At 53.9% G+C, this 17,993-nt stretch overlaps 1 protein-coding gene across 7 annotated transcripts in view; it reads right to left on the reverse strand.

Moving 5' to 3' along the window:
- Positions 1-668: 668 nt before the first annotated feature.
- LOC136965182 (nucleosome-remodeling factor subunit BPTF-like) overlaps positions 669-17,993 on the reverse strand; it is a 30,525-nt gene continuing 13,200 nt past the window's right edge. For 3 of the 7 annotated variants that reach the window (XM_067259223.1, XM_067259226.1, XM_067259220.1), the window contains 21 exons: positions 17,842-17,977; positions 17,309-17,611; positions 15,297-17,124; positions 14,311-14,435; positions 13,825-13,953; positions 13,380-13,530; positions 12,688-13,073; positions 12,298-12,453; positions 9,763-10,005; positions 9,322-9,548; positions 8,678-8,900; positions 8,165-8,568; positions 7,689-7,850; positions 6,940-7,022; positions 5,740-5,965; positions 5,259-5,581; positions 4,653-4,826; positions 4,051-4,243; positions 3,461-3,545; positions 2,110-2,296; positions 669-1,563 (listed from right to left, as the gene is read on the reverse strand). In XM_067259223.1, coding sequence (XP_067115324.1) covers positions 1,557-1,563; positions 2,110-2,296; positions 3,461-3,545; positions 4,051-4,243; positions 4,653-4,826; positions 5,259-5,581; positions 5,740-5,965; positions 6,940-7,022; positions 7,689-7,850; positions 8,165-8,568; positions 8,678-8,900; positions 9,322-9,548; positions 9,763-10,005; positions 12,298-12,453; positions 12,688-13,073; positions 13,380-13,530; positions 13,825-13,953; positions 14,311-14,435; positions 15,297-17,124; positions 17,309-17,611; positions 17,842-17,977 — 5,751 coding nt within the window. In that variant the 3' untranslated portion in view covers positions 669-1,556. The remainder of the gene's footprint in view (positions 1,564-2,109; positions 2,297-3,460; positions 3,546-4,050; positions 4,244-4,652; positions 4,827-5,258; positions 5,582-5,739; positions 5,966-6,939; positions 7,023-7,688; positions 7,851-8,164; positions 8,569-8,677; positions 8,901-9,321; positions 9,549-9,762; positions 10,006-12,297; positions 12,454-12,687; positions 13,074-13,379; positions 13,531-13,824; positions 13,954-14,310; positions 14,436-15,296; positions 17,125-17,308; positions 17,612-17,841; positions 17,978-17,993) is intronic. The other 4 variants (XM_067259225.1, XM_067259224.1, XM_067259221.1 and 1 more) reach the window with 4 other exon arrangements.

Below are 17,993 nucleotides of genomic sequence, written 5' to 3' on the forward strand. Positions count from 1 at the left end.
GAAAGTGTCAATACGAAATTAAGAGTTCACCCCGAAGGTTAGGAAGAAAGAGCTGACACTTGCGGATACAAGATACAAAAAATAGAGATTAGCTACAGACTGAAAACAACTCTTGAGAGTCTAACTGCTGTCTTGTTTTGTACTGCAATCGAACAACCAGTTGTCGCATTGACTCCAGAGTTCCTCATTCCCTCCCTCTGTGTCCGTTAGGAAAGGTGAAGAACCTAACGCTGAAGAAAAAAAACCCACATCGAAGACGGGGTGGGGGGGGGGGGGGCCGTAGCATCTTCCACACACCCTGAAGACTGGGGCCGTCCAATCGTAATCCCCCTCCACTGACGTTGGAGCGAGAATCCGTCCGGTTTCATAAGTGCGCCGTTCGGTCTAAAGCAGTTGCCGGTGTGAGGTTGGTTTTGACAGGGATGTGAGGGTCCACTCTCCAGCTCTGGGTCAGAGGGTGTGAGTGGACAGGTTCAGCCACACAGCGTCACCGAGGGGGAGGGAGGGAGGGGGGGGGGGGAGGAGCCACGCTGGCAGACATTTTGACAGTTAGCTTTACAGAGTGGTGGTGGTGAGGGGGGGGGGGGGGGAGGGGTAGCTGTGTATTCTAAGAGGCTGTAGACTGCAGTTTGTTGTTATGAGACCTATAAAATGCAAAGAGAGGAAACAGTTGGATAACTTTGTTGTCGTTTTTTTATTAAAAGCTTGACATATGACAAAAATATGCACTAGGGAATACAAAAACAAAAAAGAAACACTTATTGGATGCCAGTGGGGTCAGACATTTTGAGCGGAGACAAGCAGCCATGTTGGTGTGTTGGCCTGGCATTGTACGATACAACGTTGGCCCAACAGGATATATACAGTGAGAACATAAAATGTTGGGCTGCCCAGCTCACCAGATTTGAACTGAAGCTACACAGGACTTTTCCTCTGAGCTATATTGACATTTCCTACCATTATTTACTTTTTAACATAAAATAGTCCTTCACAAAAGGATATCATATGCACAATAAAATAATAATATTACATTTGGATAGATCTGATAAAAGAGAAACTAATAAATGTTGCAAGCTTTTTAAAATGGTCAGAGGAGGTAAAATATGTTGTTTGTGGTCAGTAAATCTTCAGTTGATAACTTATCTGCATAAGGAACTTGGTGAAATATAACATCTAATGTATTTGCAAAATTATATAAAGGGTCGTGAATCAACCTTTTCAAAACGTGATACTGTGCCTTGCACCCGAATGAATTATAAACAATGTCTTTAGTGAGATACTGGTGTACAGAAAAAATATATTTATTTTCCCTTGATTGCTTTTTGTAACCAACATGGCTGCCATCATCAAATGTGAGAAATGTTTTTTTTTGAAGAACCTGTCATTCTAAAATACAAAAAAGAAAAGAAAATTCACACCTACAGTGTGTCTTAATATATGCAACTTTCTTACAAATGGTTTTAACGCTGTTTTAAAGAAATAAAAACAGCAAGGTCCAGGATTGACTAATTTAGTTTTTTGAGTGACCCCCGCACCCAGCTGTCAGACTTATGACATCACAATCTGCAAGAGAGGGAGAGAAAGAATGGATGGTGTAAATACATGCAGGTGAAGCACATGACCGTAGGCAAACAGGAAATGACATCACACAGGGGCACAATGAAAAGGTCTTTACAGGAGGCATACTAAGGGGCAGGGAGAGGAACCTGAATGCAAGGGTGCAGCAGTCGACCAGAGCTAATTAAAGGAAAGAGACCACGCAGAAGGCCACAGGCAGGTCTGAGAGGAGAGGCTGGTGGCACCCTAAAGGGAAGGCTGCCCACAGCGGGGGGGGGACAAGGAGATCAATCAGACCATACGAAAAGCACAAACTCAGCAAACCAAGGGTCCAAGTAGAAGCACAGAACTGTAACTAGAGATCCCGCCACAGTCGGTGAAAGACGTAGCCCAGTGTTTTTTTTTTGTTTGTTTTTTATGGAATTATGAAATGCGATGAGGGAATTTGAAGGGGCGGGGGAGGGATTAATGGAGGAGGGCAGGTAGAATGGATGGATGAGAGGAGAGAAAATGTGCGATGAGAGACGGAAGGCCGGAGAGGGAGGGTCCTACCTGCTGGCTTTGAAACCTTTGAGCTTCTGGACGAAGAAGTTCTCCAGGACCTCCGCACACTGGTAGAAGGACGAGTCGCTGGGGTTGTAGTAGCGGCAGTTGTCGAAGATTTTGGTCATGTCCGCCACAAACTCGGTCAGCTTGATGTAGTAGCGCTTCTGTAACCTCTCCTCCATGGTGGAGAGATCTGCGGCAGGGGCAACCAGAAGAACGGCGCAATTAGGACTTGAAACGGGGCCCTTTCATGTGTGTAGAAGTTTGAATCTTTGTCATTTTTTTTCTTTTCTTTACTGTCTCTGACTTAGTTCCAACTATCTACATAGTTGCTCTAGAGTAATTGCAGTTTGCGGCATGCGTCCGAAGGACAGATGAGGCGGACGCATCTTAAAAGTGCAGTACATCATATCAAAAGTGACAGCATAAAACTCAACAGCGTTCGCCAACTTCCAACCCGACCGAGCCTTCCAAACAAATGACAAAGACACAGCCATGGTTAGATATGTGCTGGGCTCTTTTCTGGAGGCTTTCGTCACAGCAGTAAAAGAAACCGCAGAGGGCCCTGAGAGTCCAGTCAAGGTTTCGAGATGTTCACGCTCGCTAGCAGGGTGGGTGGGGGGGGGTGAGATGGGGGGTGGGGGGGGCTAACAGCAGCCCTCATATCCTCAACGCTGGTTTCCCCCTGCCGCGCTCCCTGGGGCTCTGTATTTAAAATAAACATATCCGATTCTTAACCTCCCTCACCCCCGCCCGGCCGGCCTAAGCTTGTGCCCATATCAAAGACACCCTTCTTCTCAGCCATCAGATTTAATCTTAAAAAAAAAAAAAAAAGCCTGTGCCGGCCAGAACCTTTTTTTCTCTTTCGTCTTTTTTTCTTTTTTTTTCTTGCAAGATGATGAAAAAGGGTGCTTTTCTCACGTGGGACCGCTTTCCAGGACGGAGCACAGGGGCTACTGTGGAGCAGGTCTCGGGGCCGTTTCCATGAGCCTCATTAACGGTTTGTTTGTGTGGAAGTTCAAAAAGGCCTGTTGACGCAAGTCGCCATTTACATGGCCGGTTTGATCTGAGTTGGAGGGCTCCCCCTCCCCAGAGCCGGGTTACTGGATGATGGAGGACGGAGCGTGTTTGTGTTTTTTAATAGTAACAACTCGGGTGTTCGTTTGCGGTGACCGCCGGATTTACGAAAAACAACATCCCCACTCAAAAGCAAGGTGGACGGATGGATGATGTGTGTGTGTGTGTGTGTGTGAGGCGGGGGGAAGGCGTGCGTGCTTGAAAGCCTCAAGAAAAAACCTCTTTCCAAAGCAAAAAAATAAAACTGAACTTGTGCGAGGACCTCCGTTCCCCAACTCACCCATGGGTTCCTTGATGACTCTGTAGTAGTCGGGGGCGTCGTTGGAGTCCACGGGCTCCAGGAAAGGCCACGCCATTTTGTGTGCCTGAACGAGACCGGCGAGTAGAAGAGAGAGCAGAGCGTGAGAAAGGAAGAGAAAGGGAGAGGAGAAGCAGAGAGTGCGCGCATGAGAGAGAAGAAGAAATGGAGAGAGATAAAAAGACAAACAAACAGCTGGACAGTGGCATTGGAAGCAGGTGGGTCAACACAGATGTGTTCTCTGTCACACGTGACCCCGATGGAGTCACGTGTGCCATGCGCACACACAGTGGATGGGGAGGAGAGGAGTGGAGGAGAAAGCGGGGGGGGGGGGGGGGGGGGGGGAGGAGCCAGGCAGCTGTCCAAGTAGCACCCAGGGGGGAAGCAGAACAGATCAGATAAGAGAGGGAGAGAGAGAGAGAGGGAGGAACAGAGGAGGGCTTTGTTCGAAACAGTCACGGCGGCGGAACAAAAAAGGGGGCGAGGAGAGCGAGGAGAAGAGTCCGGAGGAAAAGGGAGGGAGAAAGGAGAGGGAGCGACGGGCGGGCGGGCGTGGGGGGTTTAGGCGTCACCTGTAGGGAGCGCAGGATCCTCCGCAAGCCCTCCAAGTCCTTGTCTGTGAGCGGCGTGAGCACCGTCATGGCGTCCTCCGTGGACTGGCACTGCGGGCACACGTACTGGTCGATGTGGTTGGCCTCGCTCTGCAGGATGCCCACGCAGCGGCCGTGGTACCAGTTCTGGCAGCGGTCGCAGCCGATGTAGAACCTGGGCGGGGGGTGGTGGTGGTGGGGTGGCGGGGAGGGGAGTGTTAGGGCTCGGGTCTGGTTGTTTGGCGTTTTGTGTATCTCACCTGGGGGTTAACCCTTAAGGGGTGACGGGTTGAGTCAAGGGTTGGATTTCGTTATTCCAGTTGTTTAGATCTGTGGGCCTTGGACAAGAGGATTTCTCTCTCTCTCCCTCTCTCACGCACACACACACACACCCTTCCCGCTACATCACACACACACACTCCTCCCTCTCCATCACACACACCCCCCTCCCTCCCTCCCTCTCCCACACACACACACACACACACACACACACAAACCCTTCCCGCTACATCACACACACACACACACTCCTCCCTCTCCATCACACACACCCCCCTCCCTCCCTCTCCCACACACACACTCACTGGGACTCGTCGTAGGGCGTCCGGCAGATGCAGTACAGCTCCTCCGTGTTGCCCTCCTGGGCGTGCTTGCACTCGCTGCAGATGTAGTCGTCCATCTTCTTGGCCTCCTTCTCGGTGACGCCCACACACTCGCCGTGGTACCAGTTGGTGCAGAGGTCGCAGCCGATGTAGAACCTAAGGGGAGGAGCCGGGAGGGGGAGCGTTAAACATCACGTCTGTCTCGGAGGCCACCAACGCTGAAGATGGGGGGCTTTTTGGAGAACGGGACCGATGTGCCGAGCAATGAATCAGTCGCTCGAGGGTATTTCAAATATTTCTGTGACTATTCGTGGACCTCCTCCAAGCCTGTGTTCTCTGTTAATGAGTAGTTTGGGGAGTCGGCTGGGTCCGTAAAGTATTCAGTGGTCCTCGTTCGTGAATGTCTTAATAACCCAGTATAAAGCGCTCCACATTTTCCAGGCTGAAGTCATAAATCCCGGATCAACCAGGTGGCACAGACCAACGGGAGGAGATGAACTGGTCATCATCCTGCCTGCGGAGCTGCCATGTGAGTGCGTGTGTGAGTGTGTGTGTGAATGTGTGTGTGAGGCAAGGGGGGGGTCGTACTTGGTCTCGTCGTACGGCGTCTTGCAGACGCAGTACAGCTTGGTGTCCTTCCTGTTGTCCCGTGAGGTAGTGGTGGAGATCATCTTCTTCTTCTTGGCCTTGGAGCCCGGCCCGGCGGAGAGGGAGGAGGGGGGGCCGCCCGCCGCCTCCCCCCTCTCCTCCTCCCGCTTGCGCTTGTGCGCCGAGGCGGGCGAGCTCAGGTGGGGGGCGGGGTGCGGCGGGGCGTGGTGGGCGTGCACGGCCTGGTGGGCGGCCTGGTGGGCGGCGGCCTGGGCCCTCTCCTTCTCCTTCCGCAGCTTCAGCAGGTCTCGCTTTAGCTCCTCCTACAAGGGCCGGGGAGGACGGGAGGGGTGAGATGGGACATGGGCGAGGGGGGCGGGCGTGAATCTATCCCGCATCTGTCGTCCTCACTCACAGAACGCGAGTACGAGTGATTGTGTGTGTGCATACGTGTGTGTGTGTGTGTGTTTTGCCCGCCGACCTGAGCCTCCAGCTGCAGCTCCTTGTCCAGCAGGGCTCTCTTCTTCAGGATCTCGGCCTTCAGGCTCTCCTTGTGGCGGTAGAGCAGCGACGACAGCTTGGAGGCGTTCTGCTTGGAGCGCTTCTGCTCCACCACCTCCTCCTTCTTCCGCCGCTTGGCCGCCTGCTTCTCGTCCTTGTCGATCTTGTCCAGGAGGAACTTCATCACCTGGTTGCACACGATCATCCTGGAGGGGGGAGGAGGGGAGCGAGGGTGAGGAGGTGGACAGGGGGAGGAGGTGGACAGGGGGAGGAGGAGAGGAGCCCGGGAGGAGGAGAGAGGATAATGACAGTTCAGTTTGAATGGTCGCTTTTCTGAAGACACAGACCATCTTGAATCCCGGTGTTTGTTCTGAAGGAACCCCGTATTTCAATATTCCATGACCCTAGATCTGCACTGGGTGCCCTGTATGACCGGACACATGGGGCAAACACAGCGTAGCCAATCGGTGGCAGAGTAACGGGGGAGGTCACATGTCTTGACAGGTGGGTTTGTCCCGTCTTTAATGCTGTGTGTCCTCGGTGGAGTGTGTGTGTGTGTGTGTGTGGTGGGGGGAAAATGTATAGATAGAGAGGTTGTGGGAAGTCACTGGGGAGTCACCCGCAGACACACACAGGGAAGGTCAAGGGTCAACTCCCGTTCCCAGACAGCACCCGTACTAATGTGACCCCCTCTGCAGACAGAGATGGGAGGAAGGGGAGACTGCAGGAGCGAGAGAGGGAGAGGGAGAGAGAGCGAGCAGGGAGGAGTCAGCTGAGAGACAGCGCTGAGGTCACAGTCCCTAGGCCCGGCCTGTGAGGACACACAGCGTCTGTGGCGGGGCGAGCCCTTCCCATGACCCGCACTGGTTAAACATGACCCCTGGGTTCACCCGGAGAGGAAGACACCTCACACACACACACACACACACACACACACACACACACACACACACACACACACACACACACACACACACACACACACACACACACACACACACACACACACACACACACACACACACACACACACACACACACACACACACACACACACTCCCACTCCCACTCCCACTCAGTTTCCCTCTCCCACACACACACACACTCCCTCTCTCTGTCTCTGACACACACACCCTCGCTCACCCCCCCCCCCTCCCAGGGCACCAGACAGTGCTCTGACCTCTGGTTCTCCTCCCTCTCCGCTGGAGACATGGTCTTCTTCTGCTTCAGGTGCTCGATCACGGCGTTGTGCTTCATCACCACCTGCCGCAACGGGAGAGGGCAAAGGGGTCAGGGGTCAAACGTGGGCCACGCGCAAGCCTGACGCATCGGGACGGCCTGAATGGAACGCCGTCGAGGCCTCGACGTTTTGGCAGACTGCACATCTGAGGTATACTGTCTCGCGTTGCGTCATCTCTTTAAAATGGCAGATGTACATGCGGAATTACAGAGTAACATGTACTGCAAAGAGTCTCACACCACACACACACACGCACACAGCCCACACACACACACACACAGCCCACACACACACACGCACGGTATAGCGCTCAAACAGACAGAAAGGAGGGATGGATGGCTGCTTGCAAAATAAACCCAGCTGTGACGGTGGGTCTGTTTCAGGACTGTTTACGCGCTAATGTCAGGGAGACAAGGGGCCCTACAGGTCTACTGTTACACTACCACAGGCGAGCTGGCCTCGCACATCCATCAATCAAATGTAGACGTACACCCTCTTCCCTTTGTCCTGTACACAGACGCAAACCATACGTGGAAACACACTCCTGACTCGGTCATGGAAAAACACACACACCCAACATATAATCCTAGGTGGACATCCATCCACCCACACACACACCCTATCCACCTACTAATCCACCCCCACAGGACACAGGCAGGGCGAGGGGGTCGGTGGAGGAGGCGGTGTACCTGTTTCTGGATGATGTCGCTCTGGCTGGCGGCGGCCAGCGCCTGCTCCCTGCGGGCCTCGGCCGCCTGCTTCTTCTTCTGCTGCTGCTGCTCCCGGAGCTGCTGGATCCTCTGCAGCTGCTCCTGGACGCTGGCCGTCTGGATGGTCACCACGTTGCCCATCTGGGACGGGGGGAGACGGCAGGGGAGAGACGGGGGGACGGGGGGGGGGGGTTCACGAGGTCAGTATCGTTTCGATTTGAGGTCAAACGGAAGGTTGTTTGCCACGTGTGACGGGTAAATAGGTGGAATTCGTTGGCCTTGCCCCTCTTGAAAATCTCTCAGGTTCTATTCATTATCTCTGATAAACAATCCATACCTATAATAAATACTGTTAAATCTCAACCTACATGAGGTACTATATGCATCACCAATATATATATAAAGTTTAGACAGCTTGCGGTGGACGGAAGTGAGAGTGTGTGTGTCGTCCTCACCTGTCCTCCCTGAGCTCCGGCGGCGCCCCCAGGCTGCTGGATCTGGATGGGCAGCTGCAGCTTGATCTGCTGGGGCAGAGCCCCGCCGCCAGGCCCCGGCTGGAGCTGGGCCAGGACCTGCACCTGCTGCTGCAGCCCCGGCATGCTGAGGAGCTGGGGGGACTGCTGCAGCTGGAGCTGGCCCCCTCCCCGGGCCTGGCTCTTCACCTGGAGGGGCGTGGGCGACTGGATGGGCATGTGGGCCTGGGTCTGCGGGGGAAGCTGGCCCTGGGGGGTGGCCGAGGGAGGGGTGCTGGTGGCCAGAGGGGCGGCGGCGCCGGCCTGGACGGGGGCGGCCGCCTGCTGGGCGGGCTGGGCGGGGGTCTTGGTGGTGGAGGGGTGGGGCTGGGCGGGCACGGCCGTGGCTGGAAACAGGGTTGAGGATAAGGGGGTCAAACGTCTGTGTAGAGCATGTCTGGGAATTTCACCGTGATGAGTGAATCCCTCTCTGTGTGTGTGTGTGTGTGTGCCTACCTGTGGAGGCGGCGGGCGCGGCCGGCATGGGCGTGAAGAGGAAGCGCTGGACCTGTCCGTTGGGCAGCGCGGCCTGCATGAGCTGCTGGCCGGGGCCGGGGATGACGGCCACGCCCTGGGGGATGACCTGCAGCTGGCCCGTGGTCTGGCCCTGGCCCTGCACCATCACCGTCAGGCCCTGCTGGGGCCCCGCCGGGCGCTCCACCGACGCACTCTGCTGCTTCTGGGACGGAAGGAGAGGGGGAGGGGGGGAGGGAGAGGGGGAGGGAAGGGGGGTGGAATAGGGAGGGAGAGGGCGAGGGGAAAGAGGTTGGCGCATGAGAAGAGAGGGAGGAGGGAGGGGGTAAAGGAGGTTAGTGGGGTGCTTCTTGACACACTGGGGGTTCACCTAGAGCGTACTGACTATCAGGTGAACTTGACTGCGTTTTTCAAACAAAACGCATTTAATGCGTGTTGAAGACCTACGGGCGTTCATATAGCATTGTGGGGTTTGTAGAGTTCATGAAATCTCTCCTAGAGTCTGAACAGATGGACCCTTCTGTCATCCCCATCTAGTAGCAATGGGGACAGACATTCTGAGGGAATCATACGATGGCTACTGAACTGTTGTGGCAGGTGGTGTGAGGAGGGCTGGTCTGGTGTACCTGTGCGCCCTGCGTGAGCTGTGTGAGCTGGGCCAGGGTGAGCTTGACCTGGCCCTGGGCTTGTCCCCGCGGCCCCTGGGGCGTCTGGGCGGTGGCAGGCTGTCCCGGGGTCACGGGGCTGCCCACCCTCTGCCCGGCGATGGTGGTGACGGGGCTGGCGCCCGAGATGGCGGTGGAGACGGGCTGGCCGCGGATGATCTGGGTCACCACCTGCTGGCCCGCTTGACCTGTGGACGAAGGAGGTGACTGTGTGTTAGTAAACACACACACACACACACACACACACACACACACACACACACACACACCAACCAGAGCTTGTAGGGACCCCACCACCCACCATTTTATTGTAAATCTAAATCAGAATCTTTTACAATATAACTGTAGTTGAACTGTATCATCATAGTCGAACCATAACACACTACAGGGACCGCCACCCACCTTGCTGCATCACCAGAGGGGTGCGGAGGATGGTCTTCCCCAGGGCCCCTGCCTGCTGGATGGGGGTGCGGATCACCGTCATCCCTGGACGGATCTGGCCCCCGGTGGTGAGCACCTGCTGCGGGGAGCCGGGGGCGCCGGGCCGGATGTTGAGGGTGGTGGTGCGCGGCTGGAACGGGCTGAAAGTGGCCGCCCCTGCTGTGCTGGAGGGGATGATGCCAACCACCTTCTGCTGGATCACACCTGGACGGGCCACAGGAGGACAACGAAGGTCCCGAAGATTGTATTTCTCATAGTCATTTACATTTTAGTCATTTAGCAGACGCTCTTATCCAGAGCGACTTACAGTAAGTACAGGGACATTCCCCCGAGGCAAGTAGGGTGAAGTGCCTTGCCCAAGGACACGTCATTGCCTGGTGGGGAATCGAACCGGTAACCTTCTGATTACTAGACCGATTCCCTAACCGCTCAGCCACCTGACTCCCTAGTCCCCTCATAGTCTCCCACATTCAAATACTGATGGATAATGTAAGGAAAAGGGCCCGGTATTCCTTGTGAAAAAGGTTCAAAACCAGGTTACTTTGAGACTGCGAGATCTGCAACACAGAAGTGCCTTGGTATGCTCTTTAGAAAAGCAACCAAGGCAGAAATGCTGATATTTGCAGTGAAAACACAGCCAGCTTGACAGAGTTGCCCATAGCATGAATGATCCGTTCTACAAAGCTCATATATTGATACAACTCAATACATTGCTTTTGGGCTTCCCTCTACTACCGTTTTCAAAGCCTTTGATGCTAACCATGGTAAATATTAGCAGAGCAAGTAAATAAAAAAACTTTCAAAAAGGGGTCACTAAAAGCAATGTTGGTTTGACTCCATTGCATTTGACCCACCCCATCCCACCTCTCATAAATTATGTATGGTTATAACTTCTTTCAAACGTTTTCACTTTAAGTTTGACAACGCGTCCGTTTCAGTTTTGTTAGTTTGGCTCGGGCTCACTTGGAAGGGCGGTGAAAACACAACGCTCTTCCTTCAAGATCTGAAGTTGTTGTATGTTTCCCCTCCTCCTTTTTCAGTGGTTTTGCCCTACTTTTTAACCCCCCCCCCCCCCCTCTCTGCCTTCCCTCTCTCCCCCTACGACCGCTGACGATCAGGTAAACCGATACATCAAGGGTTCCCCCTCTTCAAACAGGGAGGCCAGGCCTAACCCTGTTTGAACTACAGCGCTGTAGTTCTGGACCAACATCAAACACCCACTTCTTTGCGAGTAGCTGTTTGGACAGTTTGTGAGTTAGCGACATCATTTTTGGGGGGGGGAGAGAGAACAGTTTTTTGTGTGTTTTTTTTAAGACGAGGGGAAAGTAGAAGAAGGAAAAAAAGTTTCTCTCTATCCATAGCGTGTTACCTGTCTGGGGAACCAGACCTCAGGATAAAGTTGTTTTCCTGACTGACTTCCGTAGCGCCGTCCAAAACAAACACGTGAGTGAAACTGTCACACTGGATAAACACACAGGCCATTAATATCCTCTCTCTTGCTCCCTCTCTCCCTGAGAAACACGAGTGTCACACTAAACAAGCTCTCTGTTTGTTTGTGGAGTCATTTAGCTTATCCCCCAAATGCTAACTTATTGTGTGTGTGTGTGTGTGTGTCAAAGTGTGCGTACTGAGGTTTTACGGTGCAAGGACAAAAGCCTCCACACTTTTGCATGGATAATTGAAAATTGGAATAATTGGAAAAGTGCGGCCAAGTTTAGATGGAACTCTGACCTGCGACAAGGCGCGACCTAACCAAGGTCAGTTATGGCTAGCTCAACGCACAGCCAAAACATGACATAGACTTCCCTTTAATGATGTCGTGAACTGTCCATCCTCCAAACACTTCAGTACTCATACAGGGACGGGTCATGTCCAATACCGACCGTAGCTTCATCCAGCTGGCCAATATTGACTTTAGAAATATGTAAGCGGCCTACGGCTACTTCAAAAGCCGTCTGGACCGGCCTCAGACTACACAAGCCCAACCCCAGCATCACCAAAACATCTCTATTGGGTTCATTACGACAGGCACAGCCAGACGTAATGTGTGCCACTCCGACACTGGGCGGGTGACTCACGGGCTGAGGCGACGGTAGGGGGAACGGCAACGTAGCTTGGCAGCTAGCGACGGCTGCTTAGCGCGTGCGAGGGAGGTGACGGCGTCTGATGTGGCGCGTGTGGTCAGTGGCTGGGAATGGACGGTACTTATTGTATTGGCGGTTGGGTGAGACGCAGACATCACATCATTACAGTAGCCGGGTCAGAGCACGAACACTACCCATTCCTCCTTCCATCCCTATAATACATGACCTATAGTGGATCTGAAAACATGACAGCTACGGGTCATATATTTAACCCAGACAGACCCGTGACTGCCCTAATGAAGGAGTTGAAGAAGAACCACCAGAAAGGGAACCCCCCCCTCCCCCCTCATTGGTCCGGTCCTTGACTGGGACCGCTATAGCGTTCTCCCGGGTGCGGGTGGGCGGGGCCTACCTCCTTGCGTGGTTGGCACGTTGACGGTGACAAACTTGCTGTTGGCGGGCAGTGGCAGCTTGGCGTGCAGGACCTTGCCACCCATGGACGTGCCTGTGATCTGGAAGGTCTGTCCGCCTGACGTGGCCACGGTTGTCACGGTGCCCGCCGCGCCTGCTGGGGAAACACGCAAGTGAAGTCCGACCAATCAAAAAACAGGGGCGGGGTTTCCTTCCCAAAGCGCACAGCTGGGTGAGGGTGAAAGAAGTTTCTGATGCTCAGGAGCAGAAATTGGAAAAATGAAACACCACAATGTAATTACGCCAAAGAAATGTTCCGTTATTTCGAGTTATTTCAAGGGCGTAATTGCCTTTTAAAAAGCTAATCTGAGAGCTTTGGTGTTCGACGTACCTTGACTGGGCTGACCCTGCTTGACCCAGGTGGCGAACGTCTGATGGAAGTTCTTATTCTGCTGGAACGTGACAGGGGTGCCACCCATCTTGGTGGCCAGTACCACTTTGGTGCCGGGGGTGACCTGGCCAGACAGGGAGCCCACGATGACTTTTGGGGTGGCAGCTGGTGTGACCGGGGTCCCCGTGGGTGTGACGGTGGTCGTGGCCACTCCCTGTTTCTGCTCCAGACGCTTCTGGAACGAGACGCGGCGTGAATCCCACGAGAGAACACACAAAACAACCCCTTTGCTTCCGGGAATATGGAGGAATAACAAAATAAAAAGTGAATTGGAGTTCAAACTCACCTTGGCCTGCTCTGCGGCCTGGGCTTTCTCCTTCTCCACCCTGTAAGGACGCACAGAGGAAGACATTAAACATCCCGTTGAACTTCTCAAAGAGCTGGACCACCAACTGAAAACCGTAGCTTGACAGCAAAAAAAAACCAAAACATTCTGCACACTAAATCAAGCAATTGAAAACGACAGAAATGTGCCCTGAATTATTAAGACATTAAAACATGACACTGGGTTCACCATCCAATCCATCTGACCACACAGTAAAAAAGCCCACTGAGATAAACTTTTACAACATCTACGGAACACACCCTATCCACCAGGAATGGTGACCCCCCCTGACCCCTTGCCCTCTGACCTCTCGGAGAAGGCGCGGATCTCCCACAGGTCCAGTTCCTCCTCGGCTACCCAGGTCTCGATCACCACCGGCCCCGTCTGCTTGGTGGGCTCGGGCTTCTTGGGCCTCAGGGCGCTGGAGCGCAGGCCTTTCCTCTGAGGCGTATGGGTTTCTGTGTGTGTGAGAGAGAGAGAGAGAGAGAGAGAGAGAGAGAGAGAGAGAGAGAGAGAGGTAGAGAGAGAGAGGTAGAGAGAGAGGTAGAGAGAGAGAGGTAGAGTGTGTGTTTGAGAAAGGGAGGTAGTGTAGTGTGTGTGTGTTTGAGAGAGTAAAGGTAGGGAGGTAGTGTGTATGGGTTGGGATAGGAAGGAAGAACAGGTTAATACACAGTTAAGTCAGTCAGATGGGTGAAGGTATAGGAGAGGGTCGGGGTTGTTCAGACCCAGCCGACCCGGAAGTGTCCCCTCACCTTTAGGTGTTTCGGGGACTCCGAGGGGACAGATGATCTTCCGGATGCAGTATTCGGAGCGGATCCCGTACGGGCCCACGTCGCGGCGCTTGATGATCTCCGTGGTGGTGATCTCCGTGTCGGACGTCTCTGTAGCAATGAGTGGGGATAGGGCTGGGTTGGTATGGGATGAGGAGGGAGATTCCAAGAACATGGAACAATGTACTCCCAGACAAGAAACGGTTCATACTAACGGGACAATGTTAGAATATTTCCCAGTTGACAGTTACAGGAGGGTAAACCGTGTCAGAAACGGCTATATTATTTACAGCTATTATCACAAAGTTTCAACATGAGGGAGACTAATACTGACTTTGAACCACCTCAGAGAATATGTAACCCCACAGAGAATCTTCCTGTCAACCACAGGAAGAACACCCAAATGCAATAGGGTACATTAGAGTTGGTGTGTAAGTATAAGGTTGAGGTATGGTGGGGGCGGTCTACCTGTCCGCGTGGTGCCCACGGCGGCGGACGGCTTGACGGCCATGTCGTCCCACCTGAGACAGGCCCAGAGCAGCCGCAGCATCAGGCTCACGCCCGCCAGCGACTTCACCGTCTGAAGCCGGTACCTGAGGGGAGGGGCAAGAGGAGGGGCAGAGCCAACGGTTAGCACACATTTTGGGATTTGTTTGTTACGTGGGGTCACGTGTACTGCCGCAAGCTATGCAGTGGAGGGAGGGAGCCGAGGGCGGTCACACACCAAGTTCAGAGTCAGGACGACTACAGAAAGCATTTTACAGAAAGCATTTGATTATTTCTGTCCACGGTCTTTGTAATTACTCCGTGTGCTTCCGTGGCTGCCTTTCTCTAAGAGAGGCCATTTGAAAATGACCAAACGTTGAGCTAACGTTTCTATGGAAACGCAACAGGAGAGACCAGAGGCGGGGGAGGGGGGGAGAGAAAGATATTCCTTTTTCCATCGTCCAACCACAGGAGGAGAAAACATCCTTGGGGCGGTTATTGCGCAACGCCGAACATCCTGACACCCAAAAAAACACCGGGTGATTCACGTCTGCAGCTCTATAAAACTGTAGCGGTCCGGTCAGAACAGAACCCAGAGGTCTCTGCTGGGGCACACAGCCAGGGAAGAGAACCGGGCCAAAGCCACTAACGACAAACAGAGAAGAGTGCAGAGCTAACAACTAACATGTCAACAGGACGGGGTGTGTTTCGAAGATTCATGAGAGTTACTGTGTCGATGCGTAGGGGAGCTAGCGGCATAAAACTTCTCAACATCGGTGTAAGAAAGTTCAAAGCATGAACGCCGTTAACACTGGGCGTTTTCGAAATGTAGCGATCAACTAATCTTTATTATTTACACCATACCGGGTCTAAATCAAACTGGGCTGTAGCAAAACAAGGACAAACTCCAGATACCCCCCCAAAAACCGTCGGTTTCCCACCCCCGTGTGTGGGGAGTGTGTGCCTACCTCCAAGTGATGCCAAACGTAGGCCTGGGTGAAGGGTAGGGCCAGATGTCCTGCGCTGGCTTGGCGTTGTAGTTGAAGATGGCCACCTCGCGGATACCGCCGCGCCTCGCCAGCACCTTCAGGTCGTCGTTCGGTAACACGAAGATGCTCTTCCGGCTGCTCTTGGTGACAAACTTGCGATAGGAGGGCAAAGCCGTGTCGGAGCGAGTCTTCTTGGTGCGGGAGAACTTTAGGAGGCGAACGCGACCCTTGGTGGAGGTGGCGGAGATCTCTTGGCTGACCGCCAGCGTGGAACGGGAAGACGTTGAACCGTGAGGCCCCGAGGACGACTTGCTGATGGAGGACGAGAGCGTGGTCTTGTGCTCGTGGGTCACCGTTTCGCTCTGGCTCTCGTCCGACTGGCTGTCGGGCGTGGGCGAGCGCACTTTGGTCACGGTGGTTTTGGTCATGGTGGTGAGGGTGGACACGGCACTCTCCATGGCGGTCTCGACCGGTTTGGAGGAACGCGAGACCTCCGCGAGATGGGATACGCTGGTGGTGGTCGTGGTGGAGGTGGTGGTGGTAACCTGGGTGATGATGGTCTTGAGCGGATCGACCGCACTGTTGCTGCTGTTCTCCTCCGCAAAGTCGTTGCTCAGGCTGGACTCTTCGGCGGAGGGCACTGGGGAAGGCGCCATTTTGGTGGGCTTGACAGCGGAAGATTGCGTCTCCATGAACTGGGGCGCTGTGCTGTTGTGTTGCTGAGTCGTCAGCCCTGGACCTTCTAGGTTGTTCTCCAGCCTAGCCATCTTCACAGGTGGCTGGTAGACTTGGTCCGACCCCGTCACCTTGCTCTCCATCTCTACCCTGGGAGCCGGGCCAGGCACCATGTCGCCGTTTAGCAAGGGCTTCTGGGTAATGACCGTCTGACAATCTCCCTCGGGCTTGGATAGGCTGTTCACCTTGGCTTCTGTGCTGTTGGGGAGGGCATTGGTGGGCTCGCTCGGGACAGAGTTGGTCATGGGTCTGTTCTCCAACACGTCTTTTCCGTTGACCTGGGGAGGACCGGAAGAGGGGGCCTGGGTTGCGACGGCTTCCGCACCGCTTTGTCCGTTGCCAGGTCTGTCCTGCTGGTCTTTGTGGCCGTTGCTTTCTGCTCCTGCCTGCTCTGGTTTTCCCAGCTGGTTCAGAGCGTGCATCGTAGAGGAATCAGGTTTTAACAAAGCTGCCTCGAGTCCTGATCCCTCGGTGGAGATGGGAATGGAGCCCGTTGATGCAGACGGTGTTGCAATGTTTTGGGTCCCCCCTGAGCTGGACACTTTAGATTCCCCCTTCCCTAGCCTGGCCCCTGTGAGCCCCATAGTCCTTTCCTGGAGGTTCCCCTCCTGTTTATGGGGAGTTGTTTGGTTTTGTGGGGCAGGGTCTTTGGATGGTGCGCCAAGGGGAGTGACTTTTACTTCCATTTGGGCTACAGCGGACATTCCCGAAGGCTTGCTCTCCGGCTTAACAATGTCCGGCGTAACCTGGAACGGGGACGGCGCCTGGGTCTTGAGGGGCGTCTGCGGCAGGGCTTGGGCGCCCTTGGCTGGGGTCGACTTGACCAGGGAGCCCTGATGCCTCTGCTTCTCCTCCAGGGCGTGCTGCTTGACGCGGCGCTCCAGGAGGCCGTCCAGCTTGGAGGCCTTGAACTTCTTGTAGGGGATCCGGGTGTGGAAGCCCAGGCTGACGTCCACCACGTCGTAGTTGAAGGGCCTCAGGGGGCCCTCAGGGGGGCCCTCAGGGGGGCCCTCAGGGGGGCCCTCAGGTGGCTCCTGTTTTACGGTGGCCTCCGCCTCAGAACTGCTGGTCCCTGGGGAGATGACACAACATGGACCCTTTAGGTCTTTACCTGGAGATACATTGATTTGACAATTCGTATTATTTTTTACAGGTAGCTAAACTATCTGAAGCCTTATGAGAAGACAAAGCACATCTAAAAGTTGAGAGCTTGTGCTGTCGCAGTGATGGATTATACAAAATGGAAAACTACAAACCTTTTTCTTTATCTTGCCCCGAATCTGTAGGACTCGGGTCCACCTCCATGTGTTCAGCTGCCTCCTGTAATGCAGAGTTTTCAGGCTTTTCCCTTGTAGACTCATCCTTCATCTCTCCTTTCTTCTCCTCCTCTTCTGGCTTGTCCTCCATCTTCTTCTCAGACAAGTCGCTCGCGGAGGGTTCAGGGGTGCCAGTGTCTTCATCCTTCTCCTCCGCGCGAACACTACTTTTCTGGTCTTCGGAGGTGACGCCGGGCCTTATGCTCAAGTCGAGAAGGGTGCATTTCTTGCCGAGTTTGGCATCTGAACACAGGAAGGGAATGTGTCGAGTTATCGTTACTGCTTTCACACGGCCAAAAATTCACAGTCTCCAAATATGACCAACAGTCCATTTATTTCCCACTGAGGGGAAAACAAATGCAAGTAAAAACACATTTGTGTGAGAAAGAATGCTTGGCGTGTGAGACACCAAACCACATTTTAGATCCTAAAAACATTTTGGATGCAAAAAAAAATCAAATAAACCTGCTGACCTTCCAGCTCTTTGCGGTAGTTCGGGTTGGTGTTGCCGGGCAGCTTTTGTTGGAAGCGCTGAACGTGGGTCTTACTGATCCAGCTCCAGCCTCCATAGCCGGTCACACGGTACTCCTCGCCCTTCTGCTTCCACACCTTCACACGGGGGGAG

This window comes from Osmerus mordax, chromosome 21 (assembly GCF_038355195.1).
Source record: "Osmerus mordax isolate fOsmMor3 chromosome 21, fOsmMor3.pri, whole genome shotgun sequence".
Lineage (NCBI taxonomy): Eukaryota > Metazoa > Chordata > Actinopteri > Osmeriformes > Osmeridae > Osmerus > Osmerus mordax.